The sequence below is a fragment of the Aythya fuligula genome, chromosome 2, assembly GCF_009819795.1.
Source record: "Aythya fuligula isolate bAytFul2 chromosome 2, bAytFul2.pri, whole genome shotgun sequence".
In the NCBI taxonomy this organism is placed as follows: Eukaryota; Metazoa; Chordata; class Aves; order Anseriformes; family Anatidae; genus Aythya; species Aythya fuligula.
The window spans coordinates 62299408-62315288 of NC_045560.1; the positions used below are offsets into that span (position 1 = coordinate 62299408).

The window sequence follows — 15881 nt, forward strand, 5'->3', positions numbered from 1 at the left end:
TGAGTCCAGTTATAGGACTGAGATCCAGACTGCATGTTAAACAATCTTCATTGTGTTCTGGCATTGCAATACTTTTAATGGAAAGCAGTTCAGCATTCATTTTTCATGTGCTGCCCTTTCCACATGATGATTTTACAAGGCAATCCTCCAGGGAAGCTTACTCGTATGTTTTTGTTCATGTTATCAGCAGACACCAGGGGAGACAAAGCAGGTACAAAAATGAGAACGAATATTGTCCCACTGCTTTGTAATTGCAAGCCTCCGGTTAGACAAAAATTGAGCTACAGCTTGCAACATCACTGCCTCAACATCATGGCAATCTGATTTACAGTTTGATGTGAGGAAGAAAAGAAGGCTTTACCTTTACCATACCAACTTAGACTAAAGCAGCTACATCAACAATATCTGAGACAGTAGGAAAGGATTATAAGTGCTCATGTTCAGTGATTGTAATGGGGACCAGAATGCCTGAATTACATCAACAGAAATCTTTACCTGGAGAGTCCACAATTTTTAGATGAGAAAAATCACACAGCTGCTGTTGTGATCAAGATATGGATAAGCAGTCCTTAAAATACTTGAGGTAAAACATTGCCAAAAATTACCAATAATGGGGCTACAGAGGAAATAACAAATGAATATATGTAGAAGACACTGGGGAAGGACAGAATTAAAATTGACTTGTTTGGTACATGTTATCCTAGAAAGAACACTTCTCACGGAAAATGTTAGAGGTACAATAATCACTTGAAATAAATGAAGAGTCGACTAATTACAAACTGTGTAGTTTCTGTGTCCTTTTAGAAGTTTTCCATTTTTCCAGTTTTCATTTTTTCATTTTCCAGTGCATAGGTGAGACAAGATGATCTGTAGGACGTTATCTTCTGCATTTTCGTTAACCAAGGCCAACATCCTATATTCATGATTTTTTTTCCTCCTGCTGCTTTTACTCCTTCTACCTGTTCTGCCTTGCCTGAAGGAAAGAAGGGGAGTTAAATGAATGGGTTGAATTTGAAATACACTTTCCCAACAGCTAAATACTTGTGATCAAACAGTTGTTCTTGCTTAACTGTGACTTCGACAGTCAGGCATGTGTCAGTCTTATGTTCATTTATCTAGGCAGATGCTTGATTCCTACTTCAAAACCTACAGACATTCTGAAAGGACCCAATAAAACACAAAACTTGAAGGTGTTTGCAATGTTTGTCATTACCTACAGCATAAATGGCTGCCACAATTTTGTTCACTGCTCACATCCCAGTGTGGAAATACATTCAGATGACGCTGTGTGTTCCACTCGAATAAATTCCTCCCTTTGTGCAGAACTTCCCACTGAACAAAATATTGTGTGACCTCATAGGCTACACATGCATAAGTAACACAAGAAGGAAGTGGGGACTTGGTTGAAGCTCTCAACTTCATGTGCTCTGCACAACTCCCTTCTCCATTCAGTCCTCAATTCAGTTCTTCACCCTTGTGTGAGGAACCAGGTTTTCTGAGTGCCTAAAACCACTGCAGACATGAATGACCTTGTACGATGAGCCAAGTCCTCCTTCTTGTTCACTGTACACAGTCTTACCAGGTGCCATGCTCCACACAAATCCCCCTAGCAGCACTGCTGGTTCAATCCAGCCTTCTGTCAGCTGTGGGAAGTGGGGTTGGAAGGAAAGCTAGGAAGAGATTTATTAAAAAAGACAAATTACACAAAACCTTAATGCCCTTCACATATGCAGCACACTGCATTTGAATTGTCAGGGATCTGCTCTCTGGCTCTTGTAAGTGCCATTTCTTTAAGGTTGATGTTGTGCCCTAAGAGCTTGTCTCAGCCCTTTATCATTTAACCTGGATGAGCCCAGGGGCAAGGCTGAAGCTTTACTGTGTGCATCCTTACAGCATCCTGCCTGCCTTATCTTGAGGGTGGGGGACCTCAGAGCAGAAATGTAAGAAATGCAATAAATAAATAAAATGCTCACCCACTACAGCAAAACTTTCTGTCACTTCCTATGAGACAAAAAGAGAAAAAGAAAGAAAACCTCAAAACATCACTTCTGTCACTGAAAAAAAAAATCTGCAAAACTGTAACTGAACAGACTCCCTCTCAAAGGTTTTCAAGTGGGTTATGTTTCATCTCTTATATTTTGTGTTCTGCTCCAGGCCTTAAGCAGAGAACATGCTGTAGCAGTGCATCACACACCATGTCTGCCACATGCCTGTAGGAGTGCAAGCACCACAGATGAGCAAAGAGCTTGCTGATTGCCCACAAAAAGCACCATCCTGTGCCCAAAAGCTCTGCAGTGCTGGTGAGGGGCCTGCAAAACTGGGCAAAGGCATTTTAAAAAGTGTCTTTTGGGTATCTTACAGGTGTCTTGTCTTAAAGGTGCCCAGAGCCTGCTGCCTCTCCTGTGCTTTGTCCTTCAGGTATGCTGGGGCCAACCTGCAGTTTCAGGACTCCTAAGTACCAATTTTAAATTGTTTGCACCCCTAGCCATGAAAAAGAAAAGAAAGGAAAGGAAAGGAAAGGAAAGGAAAGGAAAGGAAAGGAAAGGAAAGGAAAGGAAAGGAAAGGAAAGGAAAGGAAAGGAAAGGAAAGGAAAGGAAAGGAAAGGAAAGGAAAGGAAAGGAAAGGAAAGGAAAGGAAAGGAAAGGAAAGGAAAGGAAAGGAAAGGAAAGGAAAGGAAAGGAAAGGAAAGGAAAGGAAAGGAAAGGAAAGGAAAGGAAAGGAAAGGAAAGGAAAGGAAAGGAAAAGAAAGGAAAAGAAAGAAGAAAGAAAAGAAAGAAAAGAAAAGAAAAGAAAAGAAAAGAAAAGAAAGAAAAGAAAAGAAAAGAAAAGAAAAGAAAAGAAAAGAAAAGAAAAGAAAAGAAAAGAAAAGAAAAGAAAAGAAAAGAAAAGAAAAGAAAAGAAAAGAAGAAAGAAAGAAAGAAAGAAAGAAAGAAAGAAAGAAAGAAAGAAAGAAAGAAAGAAAGAAAGAAAGAAAGAAAGAAAGAAAGAAAGAAAGAAAGAAAAAGAAAAAAGAAAAAAAAGGCTTTTCTGGCTTGCAAGGCAAGTTCACAGCATGCTGTCTTACTGCTGGCTGCATGTCAGGCAATGTGATACAGAGTGGGCATGGCAGAGCAGTGATGGCTGCTGTGAAACAGGGCTCTGCCTGGCAATAGCTGCATCGTCCCTTCAGAAATCACAGACAGGTCCCTATTGCTGCACTAGGGTTCATTTCTAAAGCATTTTTGTTTTTAAGGGCCTATCACTCCATAGAGTGGCAGGCAAGGGCTAGGAAAATGCTGCCTCCAATTCTCTTTGGGGATAGGAAGGTGATGGGAACACATGGTGATGTCCCCAGAAAATGAGCCAGTGCTCAGCCCTGAGGAGGAACCTGTGTTACAAGCCATACTGCTGCTGTGCCTTCTGCAGTCTGGTACTGTCAATAAAGCAACAAAACATCCTACATGCTACAATGAGGAACACTCAGTAAATTACATGAAAAGAGAAATGAAATTTCAGCAAGAGGCACTAGCTACTGGCTTCACCAAAAAGTCATGGATCTCCACATCCACCTTAAAAGGACTGCTCTCATCAGGGGGAAGAAAGATCAACTTGTGGCTGAAATGACATGTGGAGCATTTTAACCCATGGCAGCTTACCAACAATCTGCTCCCCACTTCTGACAGGAAAAACATTCAGCATCTTTAAGGGAAATGACTTAAGGGAAGAGTGGTGTCAGCAGTAATAATCAAATGATGGAGGGATTTTCTTGCAGCCTTGCTAGCACAGAATTTTGTTTTAAACTCTTTGGTTGTAATGAAAGAAATATCCTGAAGTCTGCACAAGGTATATCCCTTGGGCAATGCCATCAATTCAATGAATTTCTATAAAAAGATTAACTGGGACAGTTGTAACATGTCCGTATTCCCATGCTAGATTGCTAATTACCTCCATTTGTTTTCCATAATGGACTTCTATCTCAGTGGAGGTTTTTTTGCTATGAAAATTTGTCTCACTCAAAATGATAGCAAACCTGCATTCAAATTTGTCCCTCCAAGGGCAGTGCTGTATTTTCACGTTTTTATACTCTTCAGGCACACGAGGCAGTGCCCAACACACAAGCACATGCAATCACCTCATAAATCAAGTGGCTCCCACACTCAAATGCAAAGAGGCAAGGTCTCACATTCAGTTATACCCAGAAAAATCCAAATGGATTTTACTGACTACAAGAGAGACTTGGGTAAGAACAGGTCTTTAGGATTTTCACAGCTGGTTTCAGCACCTGCCAAATTTCTCAGATGCTGAAGCACTATGTTCAGTGTGGTTCAGCCTCCTCGAGGAACAACAGACTGCTTCTTGGTCTTTTTAATAATTGCTGGTTAAAAGCTGCTTTTAGAAACACTGGCAGATTCATAAAGCAGGTACAAGTTGTGCCTTGGAGGACTGGCTGTGGCCATGGTGGTGATGGGGAGGAGAGAGCTGAGGGGCTGCAGACCTGCCTGGTGTGTGAGAAACCCCACAGCCCCTGTGTGTGCGAAACCCCACAGACCCTTTTTCTTCCCTCTGTACCTCAGGCAAATCCATCTCTGCTCCCTGCTTGCCTCCCTCTACTTTTTCTCATTACTGAAGTCTCATGGAATTTTTCTTTTAAATCATGTTTTTGGAAACTCCACCTCCTCTCAACAGCAAACAGCTACTGTCCCCATCACATTACTGCTGTTGTCTTCTCTTTAGCAAGGAAACATTCTGTCTGCATAATTTTGTGACTACACTTTTGGATCATGTTAAAAGTCCAAAATTATCACTTGCTGGTATTTTTTATTTTCTATCAAGAGGATATATGTCATTAATTGATTTTTCTCCTGTTTTTCTGAGGAAGTAAATGAACCTGTAGTCACACTCTTGCCTAGAATTGCATGCAGAGAACCACAGTACAAACAACAACTCTAGGTTAAAAAAAAAAAAAAGTATTAAGAAAACAGTGGCAATGACAAACTCACACATAGTTATGAATGAAGGCTGACCACTGCTGTTTTTAGGAAAGAGGTTGGTGTCCTTCAGCCTGGGAAATGAAAGATCAATAAGAGAACACAGGTACCTAAGGAGCAAGCTACCAGCTCAGTGGGGATCAGTGAGAAAATTATCAGCAACAGGGACACTGAGATTTAGGATGAAGTATTGGCTACATTGGTTCCTGATACCCAGCTTTTACCATTTTGGATGTCAGTTATGTACTCCAGTGACATACCTTGAGATGAACTTGTGATCTGCTGAGACCACATAAGTGAAATAGCTGACGTCTAAACACTAGATGTCAGCTAAACACTAACCTGTAGCAAAAGCACTTAACATGATAGATAAGGATTTTCCAGACATCATGATCATGACTGTAATTGTGTCTGAGATGATACGTGGGTGAGGAGGACTCATCCACCGGTGACTAAAGCTCTGCTGGCAATTCATGATCTGTGTCTCAGATGTATAGCACTGGCAGATTTAGGCTGTATGTGAAGGCTAAAGCAATGCTGTGAAGGTATGGAAAATATGAAGCCTAATTATCATGGCTGTGATGACCCATAAGAATAATGTCCAGTACATTCATTGCCTAAACCACTAATAAAACGGGTAGTTGTAGTACTGCAGGGAGGAGGACACAGAAAGCAAGAAAAGGACGAATGGCACATTTAGGGTCAGAAGCGAATATGGTGCTGTTATGAGTGGAGCTCGCATGTATGCTTGGTATAGGGGTAATCAGTTAGCTGGGTAGAGAGTGAATAATAGAGGTGTTAGAAAAAATGGTAGGGAAAAAGTGGCCCAGTACTTGGTAGTGCAGAGGGCATGAGGATGTTATGTGGGAGCATGTTTCCATAATTAAAGGGAATTGAGAACTCAGACTAATTTGGTGTGCGCGCACAGATGGCTGCATCTGCTTTGGCACACAGAAGCGTGCTGTGCCCGGGGACATGTACTCTGCCAAGTGCCCACCGAGCGCTTCCCAGAGACTCGGAAACCCAGCACAAAGTATTCTGAAATCACACCACTGGATGTGAGGAGCTTCAGCTGACAGCACAAGGCAGCTGGGAAGTTTAAACCTTGCTTAAAAAGCCTCTGTAGTCACCTGAAAACCCCACTCAAGGGCTCTAAAGGGAAAGAGAGTTTTGAGTTGTCTTTAAAGTACTTAAGTCTATCGCTATTACACTGGCGGCTGCTGCAGTGCAGCTGGATCAGATCTGTAGAGTGAAGGAGATGGAGCTGACATCCACACTGAGCATGCAGGGGGTTCACTTCAGCAGGGTAATTCCCCCCATAGTCTCAGTGCTGGCTGGCAGCTGCATGGCATGTGAGGTGGAGAGCACCTTCAGGCATCATTTGTAAGTGAAAGCTCATTCACTTGCTCCATGAAATGAGCCAGAGAAGTAGGGACCGCCTGCAGTTTAAAACACACACTCAGGATGCAAACTGAACAGCTGAGATAGGCATTAGCTGGAAGTGAGATTTTGGGCAGCATCACAGCCAGCCTCCCAGAGACCACCAGGATGCCGGCCCTTCATGCATATCCAAGGCACTTCCCAAGTGCGTCAGAAAGGGACAACAAAACGCTGGTGAGAAGAGAGAGGTGAGAAGACAGCCTTCTCTTCTGCCTCCCTGTTCCCTAGAGAGCACTGAGATGGGAAGGTGGAAGAGCAGACTGCTCATCCTCCTCCTCCCCAGGGGAGCTGAGCCCCCATTTACTGCCTGCTTGGCAGATGCTCAGACTGTCAAAAACTGGGGGATATCCTGAGGTGAACTTCTATTGATGTGTATTACTTTGAATTGATGAATATTTCATTACTGGAGAGAAAGAATATGAATCAATAATTCAGGAGTAAGGAGAGGGAAAGAGCTGAGTTTGAACCACTGCTAGAGAATACATTTCACTTTAAAATGCTTCCCCTTTAAAACCCTGTGGTTTTTTCAAAAGACCACCTTAATTACAGACACGTACATCTACAGACACCAATAAAATCTTAAAGCCAGTAATACTCATTAGAGAAGCAACCATCCCTTGCCTCCATGACTCTAATCAATGAGCAAAATTTAAGGTATGGTTTCAAAACAGGATTTTCTGCTGCCTTTAGCAGGTGTGAGAATTGAGAACGTGGAAATGATGGTTGGAGGGAACTTCTGGAGGTCATCCTTGACCCAGCCTCCTGCTGGAGGCAGGGGAAGAGAGAAGGGAGAGAAAATGGCATTAGGAAATACTGGGAGAGGAAAGAAAAAACAACAATTAATTGAAAGATATTGAAATAATTTCCATAAGATAAAGCCACGAGTAGGGAAATATTGTGTTCACTTGCATCAGCAATAATATTTCTGCTCTTATTTCATATTAAATTAAGAGTGCATGAAAAAGGAGATGAAAGATTACTGATACAGGAAAAAATAAAATCTTAGTTTTCCAATGAAGCAAAACAGATCATTGCTTCTAAAGCATTAAGTTGAGATCTCAATTTCCAGTTATACGTGTGAATTTCTGGAATTTCAAAGGGATTAAAATAGACACATTTTGGCAAAACCACACCTGTTTGCATGAAAATACTGGTTCAAACAATTAACTATTTGAAAAAAAAAATTGAAAAAAAAGTTTTGAAATTTTTGAAATGTATGGTTTCCAAAACCATACATTTCAAACCAAAATGCTCTGATATGAGGATTAATTATAATATATAATTATATAAAACTTTACAGACAGTTCTCAAATGTGCAAAATGGTGGTATCAGAATGAAACATTTTACCTCACTGCTCTTTTTTTTTTTTTTTTTATGTGGATTGAAGCTATTTTGTTTTGTTTTGTTTTGTTTTCCTCACAAATTGCACAAAATATTTTCCCAGCCTGCGCCTTTCCTTTGTGTTAGCTTGTCCAAGAAGAGCAACGTGTTGTGTTACTGTAAGCAGCACAACATTACGCTGATGCACCATTGTGTCTATGTATAGCACTCAAAACATTTATCCTGTCCTAAAGGGAAAGAGATTTTATTATTCTGCTTTTAAGTACAAGACTTAATATTGCCAATATGCACAAGAGCAATAACAGCTTTTGCAATCCCTTTGTACAACTTGCATTGCTGTAAGTGCTCATTTGTTCAATAAGTAGCAGAACAAAGACTGGAATATCTCCTCTGATCTCCTTAAACAATTAAAGGTGGCCTGAGGTGTGTTCATTTTGGTGCATGAGGACTGCAGGAGAAGTACAGACATAAGTAGGTTAACTTTAAGCTGACAGGGTGGGCTTAGTTATTAAATAATTAAGTTTGCAAATAAAATCCTTACAAAACTCCAGCTAATTTCAGCAGCATTTGGATTTCACCCTGGGTGCTTTCACATAGGGTACATATTTCTTTTTGCATTGAAATAAAAAGTGAAGGAAAACAGACATTAGGTAGTTCAATATTTGGTACAGCTGAGAACAAGCCCATACACTTAAGCACTAACTTACAGCTTCCCAATGTCATACTTTATCCACTCCTCATGGAAAAGCTCAGGGGTCTTAGCAGGAGGCGGTGAGCTAGAAGAACATATATCTGGTATGCTGCAGGATCAAGCCCTCCACATCTTTGTGGAAAGACCTGCAACATGTTGGTATACAGGGGAGTAGTGCCCATGGGTGATTTGTTAAGTAGTTCCACTCACAAAAAGCAAGTCACTATTTAAGGGTGAACTGATCTCAGTTAATTTTAGGCATCTTCAGTAGACATGCCAGTGTAGACCAGGATCCACATCCAGCCTAGTGCTGTTGAAGCCCTCTCACACGGTCACTTCATTCTTTTATAAGCAATGGAAAGAAAAAAGTACTTTTGGGGTGCAGCTCATCTGGCCTGCTTTAAATGCCAGCCATCCCGAGCCACAACCCCAGTGGCAGTGACAAGTCCTCCCCTGACTGCACCACAACCACAGCTGCAGGCTCTGACACTTACACCAGTCTCACTTTGTCTATCCAAATGGATAGGCTTCAAATTAAGAGAATGAGACCAAAAAAGCACCAAACTTCCAGTGCTTTCTCTGGTTTTCCCAGATCCTTGATCATCCCCCTCAAGGCTGGGGGAGCTGCTATTTCCCAAGGGTCCTCCCTGCCTCCATGACTAAACTGCACCTTGTGTGCATTTCTTTTCACATAGTTTCTGTGGCTTTCCTTTACAGATTCATTCACGGGACTCATAAACATAATGACTGACATCATCTGGCGCTACACGGGAGATTTCATGGCTCCTGATATCGTTTGCAGAGTCGTCCGCTACTTACAGGTACAGAAACCACATGCTCCGCTACACACCCAAGCTCACATGGCTTTGTGTCCCCACAGCAATAAACCCAAACAAAATGCTGTACAGACATTTTGCTAGCATCAGAAACACTGAATGCTAAAGGTATTCATTTAAATTTTAAACATTATTAATTAAAATATATTAAATCCTTTAAATTTTGTAGACCAGAAAAAGATCGAGGTGAAAATATCTCTCCTCTCCTCTCCTCTCCTCTCCTCTCCTCTCCTCTCCTCTCCTCTCCTCTCCTCTCCTCTCCTCTCCTCTCCTCTCCTCTCCTCTCCTCTCCTCTCCTCTCCTCTCCTCTCCTCTCCTCTCCTCTCCTCTCCTCTCCTCTCCTTTTTATTTTTTTTCCCGCAAAAGCTTTCATATATTCCTACAATATCGCTAGATCAGTGTTATTTTCTGCAATAAATGTGTCTCATTCCTGTCTTCTATACCTTCTGCCCCAGGTGGTCCTCCTGTATGCTTCAACGTATGTCCTCGTGTCACTAAGCATAGACCGGTATCATGCCATAGTTTATCCAATGAAGTTCATGCAAGGAGGTAGGAGAATTTCCATGCCTTGCTGTTGCTGTGGATAGTATTGGCTAGTTTCATTTTTCTAGGAAAGTTTTCAAAATTATTAACCTTGTGCCATGAATTATTTATTCCTGCTGTAGCAATATTTGGACTCCGCTACATTTCTCCAAATGGCAAAAGAGTTGTGGCTTCAATATGTATAAAGCTGCACTTAGCCCTCAGCAGTTTTTTATAAGCTTTGTGTTAGTGAAGAATGAAATGACATTTTAAAAAGTACAGGGGTTTCGTTATCTTCCAGCATTTTGAGGAAAGTATTATGGGCAAAAAGGTATCCCTTGTACAGCTAGACTGTCTCTAGGAGATACAACTATATTACCTATTTATTCATGTGAAAAAAAAAATGGATAGAGGCTATATAGTATTGAGAATTGATATGACTGCGATAAGAGAACTTTAAAAATTATAGCAAATAAGTTAGGATATTTATTCTGTTTTAAAATTCCATCTGTTATTTTTGCAGCACTCAAATACACCTTGTCTGCTTAGCAATACAATTTAAAGAATGTGAGTTCTTTCCTACAGAGCTTAAAGTCTGAATTTAAGAATGCTGCACTGAGTGAAAAATATTAATAGCAGGTGAGGTGGAAGGGGTACAGTTATGAGAGCCATGGTGGCTCGAAGATGCATTGCAATCAGACAGAAATATTATTTTTGTTTCTGAGTAATGATGACTTTTGACAGTCTGCTCTATTCAGGGGATCAGAATAATGGTCCTCTTTGGCCTTAAAAATCTATGAATCCATCACAGCCCAGGCAGTGGTGCAGCTCTGGCAGATTCTAAGGCCTGAAAACTTCAAATACTTGAGTGAAGTTCAACCTAATATTCCCCAGCATGTGGACTGACTTTTTCAAAGCGGGGAGGATTGATACCAAGTTTTTATATCAGTGGGCTTTTGGATGCAATTTGCTCTGCAGCTCCCACAGCCTTGGGCTGGGGAAGGTTCATAAACCACCTGAAACACTGGCTGCTGGCAGAGCAGGGCTAGCTACCAGACAGACCCACTGTTATTTCTTCTTCGGGCACCACAGGAGAAAAGTAACGTTGTTAAATTACTTCCTGGGCTTAGTAAAGAATTTTTTCAGTACATTTTGCCAACCATTTTGATGTTGATCCATGAACTTTTGTTGTTGTTGCTGCCATGGAAAATTTGGTAAAGGTTAAAGAACAAATTGCATGCAATAGCTCTTTTTCTTTTTCCCGTACTGGAAGAGGGTTTTCTTCTCCATCAGACTCTTCCTACACTTGGTGGGATGCAATCCTCAGAGATTGCAAACCTCATCCTGCCCCACTACAGTGCGGGTCACTCTTTCTGTGCCCCATGGTGTGCAAAAATGCTCTTTGCACTATTCCTCCAGCCAAAGATACCTGGTCAACATGGGGCATACAGGAGCTGAGCAAAGGGATAATAAGCCTAGGAGGATTAACAAGCATGCCTTCTTCCCTTTATCACCTTTACTGGAGCCCAAGTGGTTCAGGGTGATTTGCTAAGATCTGGCATGCCAGGAGGCAAGAGGGGACTTGATGAGCACCGTCTGCCTCCAGCAGGGCTGGTGCCACCAACAGATGTCTTTCATGGAGCGAAGATCATGCAGCTACCTGCATATCTTCAATGGGAAAAAGGAGGCAGTGGTAAATGCAAAACAATGATCTAAGGAGGCATATGTACCACAGAGACTTCTTGAAATATATATGTATATACACTAGCCTTTTGCACCTGGCTGTTCCTAGCAGAGGTGCCATGTGTGCAGCTCTAAGCTGTCTTGCAAATGGAGAACAAAGAGAGTTACAAGACTTTGTCATTGGTAATGATGCAAAGAAATGCTAAAAACCATTCTGTGTCAACTAGTGGAAAATGACACTTGTATATTCTGTCCAAAATCAAATGCTCATCCCCCAAAATCCTTCAGTCAAGAAACAAAAGAGTTGTTTCTCTTTACTCTGTTTAGAAATAATGTAACCTTGAAATATCATTTCAGGAAAAAAAAAAAAAAAAAAGTCCATCGTTTTGTTTAGAAAATGTCAAATAATTTTAAATACATACATGTGTTTAATTACTAGCCATGAGTTATTTTATAAAAAACATTTCAATGAAATTATATTTTTCTTGGCTTCTAAGGAGATAAAATGGTTAAATATTTTATACTCACTTTGCAAATACACACATGACCACAGAAAGCACAGGATAGGGAAGAACTACAGTTTCTAATTCCAACACTTTTCAACATCTTGTTCAACAATAAAGAAGCTCGTTAAAATAAATAAATAAATCAAGATCGAAGAGTAAAGAAAGTGAGAAGTTATGGCAGAAGACATTTCATATACTGAAAAGATATACAGTAGTGTGCAAGCTAACAAGCAGGAGACAACAAAACTGCTTAAATAAAAGAACCCAAATAGGTAGAAACTGTCCCTTGCATGGCTTTGGGGTGCGAAGGCTCCAGTCCACTAGATCATTGAGATCATAACAACTCTCTCCAGACTTAAAAACTAATTTTAAAATAGCACTTTCTTGGTGAAAGGATTGCAGCAGGGTGGCAGTAGGAAGCAAAACTCCCCCCAGAAGGTGCTTCTCCTCCACATGAAGCCGAGAACAGACAGATGTGCATAAAAAACACTGCTGCAATATACAGATGGAAGAAGCAAAAGGGAAGGGGACATGAACAGGCCCATTAGGAGAGTACAAGAGCTTGTGACAGATTCCTACTAATGTTGGATGTTCATCTTGACCATTCCAGCAATGAAAACTCTCCATATAAAGAGCAATATTATGTTTAGAGGAAAATACTGACAGGGGTGAATAGAACATCATACAGAATATTATGTAGAATATTATACAGAATATTAGAAAGCTGATATTTATTTGATTCCATCTATAACTTATTCTATCTATAACTTATATAACCCTAGTTACAGAATTTGCTAGCATTTGGAACATACTAGAGCATTTGCAAAAATAAAATAAAAATAATAATAAAAAAAATGCTTATGAGGCAGATGATTAACATTAGCCCAATAAAAAAAAAAAATCTATCCTTATGCTACCAGTAGCCTGTAAAGCCCTTTAGACCAGCAAGGTGATTTTCTACCAAATACAAATAATGTTTAAAAACAAGAATAAATGAACATTGCAGCTAAAGTTTTACAAAACATGTAGATAAAATAACGCTCTTGCCAAGCACAAATTGCCCACTTCACTTCAAATTAAGGGTGTAGCTATACAGTGCAAAAAATAAGGTATGTTATCCAAGAATGACCTTTCCCCCTTATAAATAGACACTTGGGCCCTATTGAGGCTTGTAGCATGTTGTTTAAGTAGCTTCCTCACCACCTAAAAGCATTTTCTGCCAGGAGATATTCTGTGAAGCTCTTAATATTCCTCTTGCTAAGTTTATTCTGTTATGCTTTGGGAAACTTTATGGTTCTCTGCTTGTGCAATATTTATAAACTTAATCTAACCCTCTCCCTTATGTGGATGTCATCAAAGTTCCCTTAAGCCCTGGATTAGCAAGACCATATTTTGCTGAATGTGGGTAGCATTTAAGATGAGCAGGATAAATGAATATTTGCAAGTGATGTTTTATAAAGCATAAAATTACTTTTTGAATGCTTCTCCCACATGCTTTCATATTGCTCTTTCAGCTTCAAGAAGAAAAGACATTCTTCTTGATATGCATAATTTAAAATGATTTTCTATTTCACACACAACTCCAGGTATTTTTTAGACAAGAAGGACAATAAAATATTTCAGCACCAAAGCTTCCCAAATCAAAAACTTGTCCCCATCTGTTTCTCTAGCAATATGACTCAAGGAGGGGTGAATAACTGCTGATGAGAATCACTGGTGATCCATAGATCAGCCACTCCTCTCCATACTTTTCAGTTAGAGCTACAAGGATTTTACCAAAAGATGCATATTTGTCAAAATTAAATATTCGGGGCTCTTTGCTCCAATGTGTTGATTTTTACAAAATTCCATAGGAGCCACTGGGCATCATTTGGTTTTCTACCAGTTTTCTCTATTTGGCAGTAGAGGAGGACAGAAGAAAGGTGGAAACAGTAACCCAAATCTACCAGGTATTTTGGCATCCCTGAACTTCCATTCCTCACCATGAAGTCCAGCAGGATCTCTTAGTGGATGGCTGTTGCGGCAGACAAAGCACGGCTGAGCACTCAAGCACTAGCCCACAATCCTGTTTCTCTGTTGCATAGTTAGCTGCCCACCCGTGGTGTGGTTGGGCTTGTGTCCATCAGCTGGAGCTGGGTTTGGTCCCCACTGTGCCATGGGGAACTGCAGGACATGCCTGGGCTCTCCAGCATCACTTCTCCTTGGGGCAGTAGAGTTTCAGCCGGGGTCAAGAGCAGATGGCTGTGCAGTTTTGTTTCCACCCTAAACAGATGCATTTTCTATTTCCTGGGAGGGAATATTTTTTGAGTTTTCTCCCTGCAAGGTACATCAATATGTTAATTTTCCATTCCAAGGAGGACATTTCCCCCCTCCAGTATATCCAGTACACTCCAACCCAGGTATATTTTAAGTAGCCCTTCCTGGTCTCAACCCTCTTCAGTTACCTGTAGCACAAAGGCTCCTTCTTTCCATCTGTCTCCATACTGACCTCTGTTTGCTGTGCCCAGGTATAAACGTGCATCAGGGCAGGCTTGACTTCCCCTGCACTCATTCATAAAGTTGCCTTGGTGGCCAAGAGGAATATTTACTTCTCAGGTTTCTGACTTGCTGACCCTCACCCTGCCTTTCCCATAGCATTTCAGATTCAATGGGCCCAAAGAATCTTGAAAAAGATCATAACTAAATGACTTTTTACCATGAGAAAGAGATGAACCCCCGCACTCCCTTGCACTCTTCTCAGCACCAACTGGCTTAACTGAAAACACCTTTCTTCACACAGTCTCTACTCCTCCCCACCTTTCTCTCAGTTCTGCTTCAAAGGGACAGCCTCATTGGCAACCCCAATAACACTGTCTGTTTGAATCTGTTGAACAGAAAGACAGGCGAAAGTTCTTATTGGAGTGGCCTGGAGCCTCTCTTTCCTGTTTTCAATTCCGACTCTGATTATTTTTGGGAAACGGCAGCTCTCCAATGGGGAAGTGCAGTGCTGGGCTCTCTGGCCCGATGACTCCTACTGGATACCCTACATGACGGTGGTTGCTTTCCTGGTGTACTTCATTCCTCTGATCATTATCAGGTAAGCCTGCTGGTGGGAGTGCATGGTGAAAGCTGTCAAGCATGCAATCTTCCTAATGCTTTATTTTCACTCATTCATTATGGTTTCATTTCAACACCTGCTTTATAGCGGCTTCGATTTGCATCATGTAATGCACGGGCCGCTGTGCTTGCCCTGGGTGCTCTCCATGCAGTATTAATAGTTGGGAACATTCTTTCTGAACAAGGATTGAATCTCTAAGTATGTCCACTTATCTCTGCAGCTTCAGGCTTGAAATACATTTTTGAAATTATCTTGAAATATCTTGAAATATATCTTTATAAATACAGTATGAATATCTAGCTATTATGACAAAACATCGTTTTAATAAAAGAACAGAAACCACACTTAGACTAATTAAACTGAAATTAACTTGAAGTGCTCTCAAGTTTCATAGTACTAAAAGAGTGTTTCTTCATTGGGGTCAGAAAGAAATCCCTAAACATCTGAAGCGGTCAAACACTGCTAAAATACAAAGAAATTAAATTCTTCACATTCTGTAATGGGGAATTTGAACAAAGGTGATCTGCAGCAGAATCTCCTTTTAAACTGAGCTCAGCCAATATCCCAAACTGTGCTTGGTGATCAATGAATTTATTGCCTTCCTCTCGGGTGCTGCCATTAGCCACATTAAACAAAAAATGATCTAGCCCTGAGGAGCTACCGGTTGGAACGAGCAGTCAAAAACTCTCGTGGAAGGGGAGTGCAGCTTTGTAACTAACAGCCTTGAAAGACTGCTGGTGGCAGTAATTTGTGCTCCCACTGAAGACATATTCCTCACCTCTCTTTCCCTTATGTT

At 40.9% G+C, this 15881-nt stretch overlaps 1 protein-coding gene across 1 annotated transcript in view; it reads left to right on the plus strand.

The window, feature by feature from the left end:
- The window catches only part of NPSR1 (neuropeptide S receptor 1), a 62291-nt gene that overhangs the window by 33586 nt on the left and 12824 nt on the right, over positions 1–15881 (plus strand). The window contains exons 3-5 of the mRNA XM_032182619.1: positions 9159–9262; positions 9733–9826; positions 14863–15064. Coding sequence (XP_032038510.1) covers positions 9159–9262; positions 9733–9826; positions 14863–15064 — 400 coding nt within the window. The remainder of the gene's footprint in view (positions 1–9158; positions 9263–9732; positions 9827–14862; positions 15065–15881) is intronic.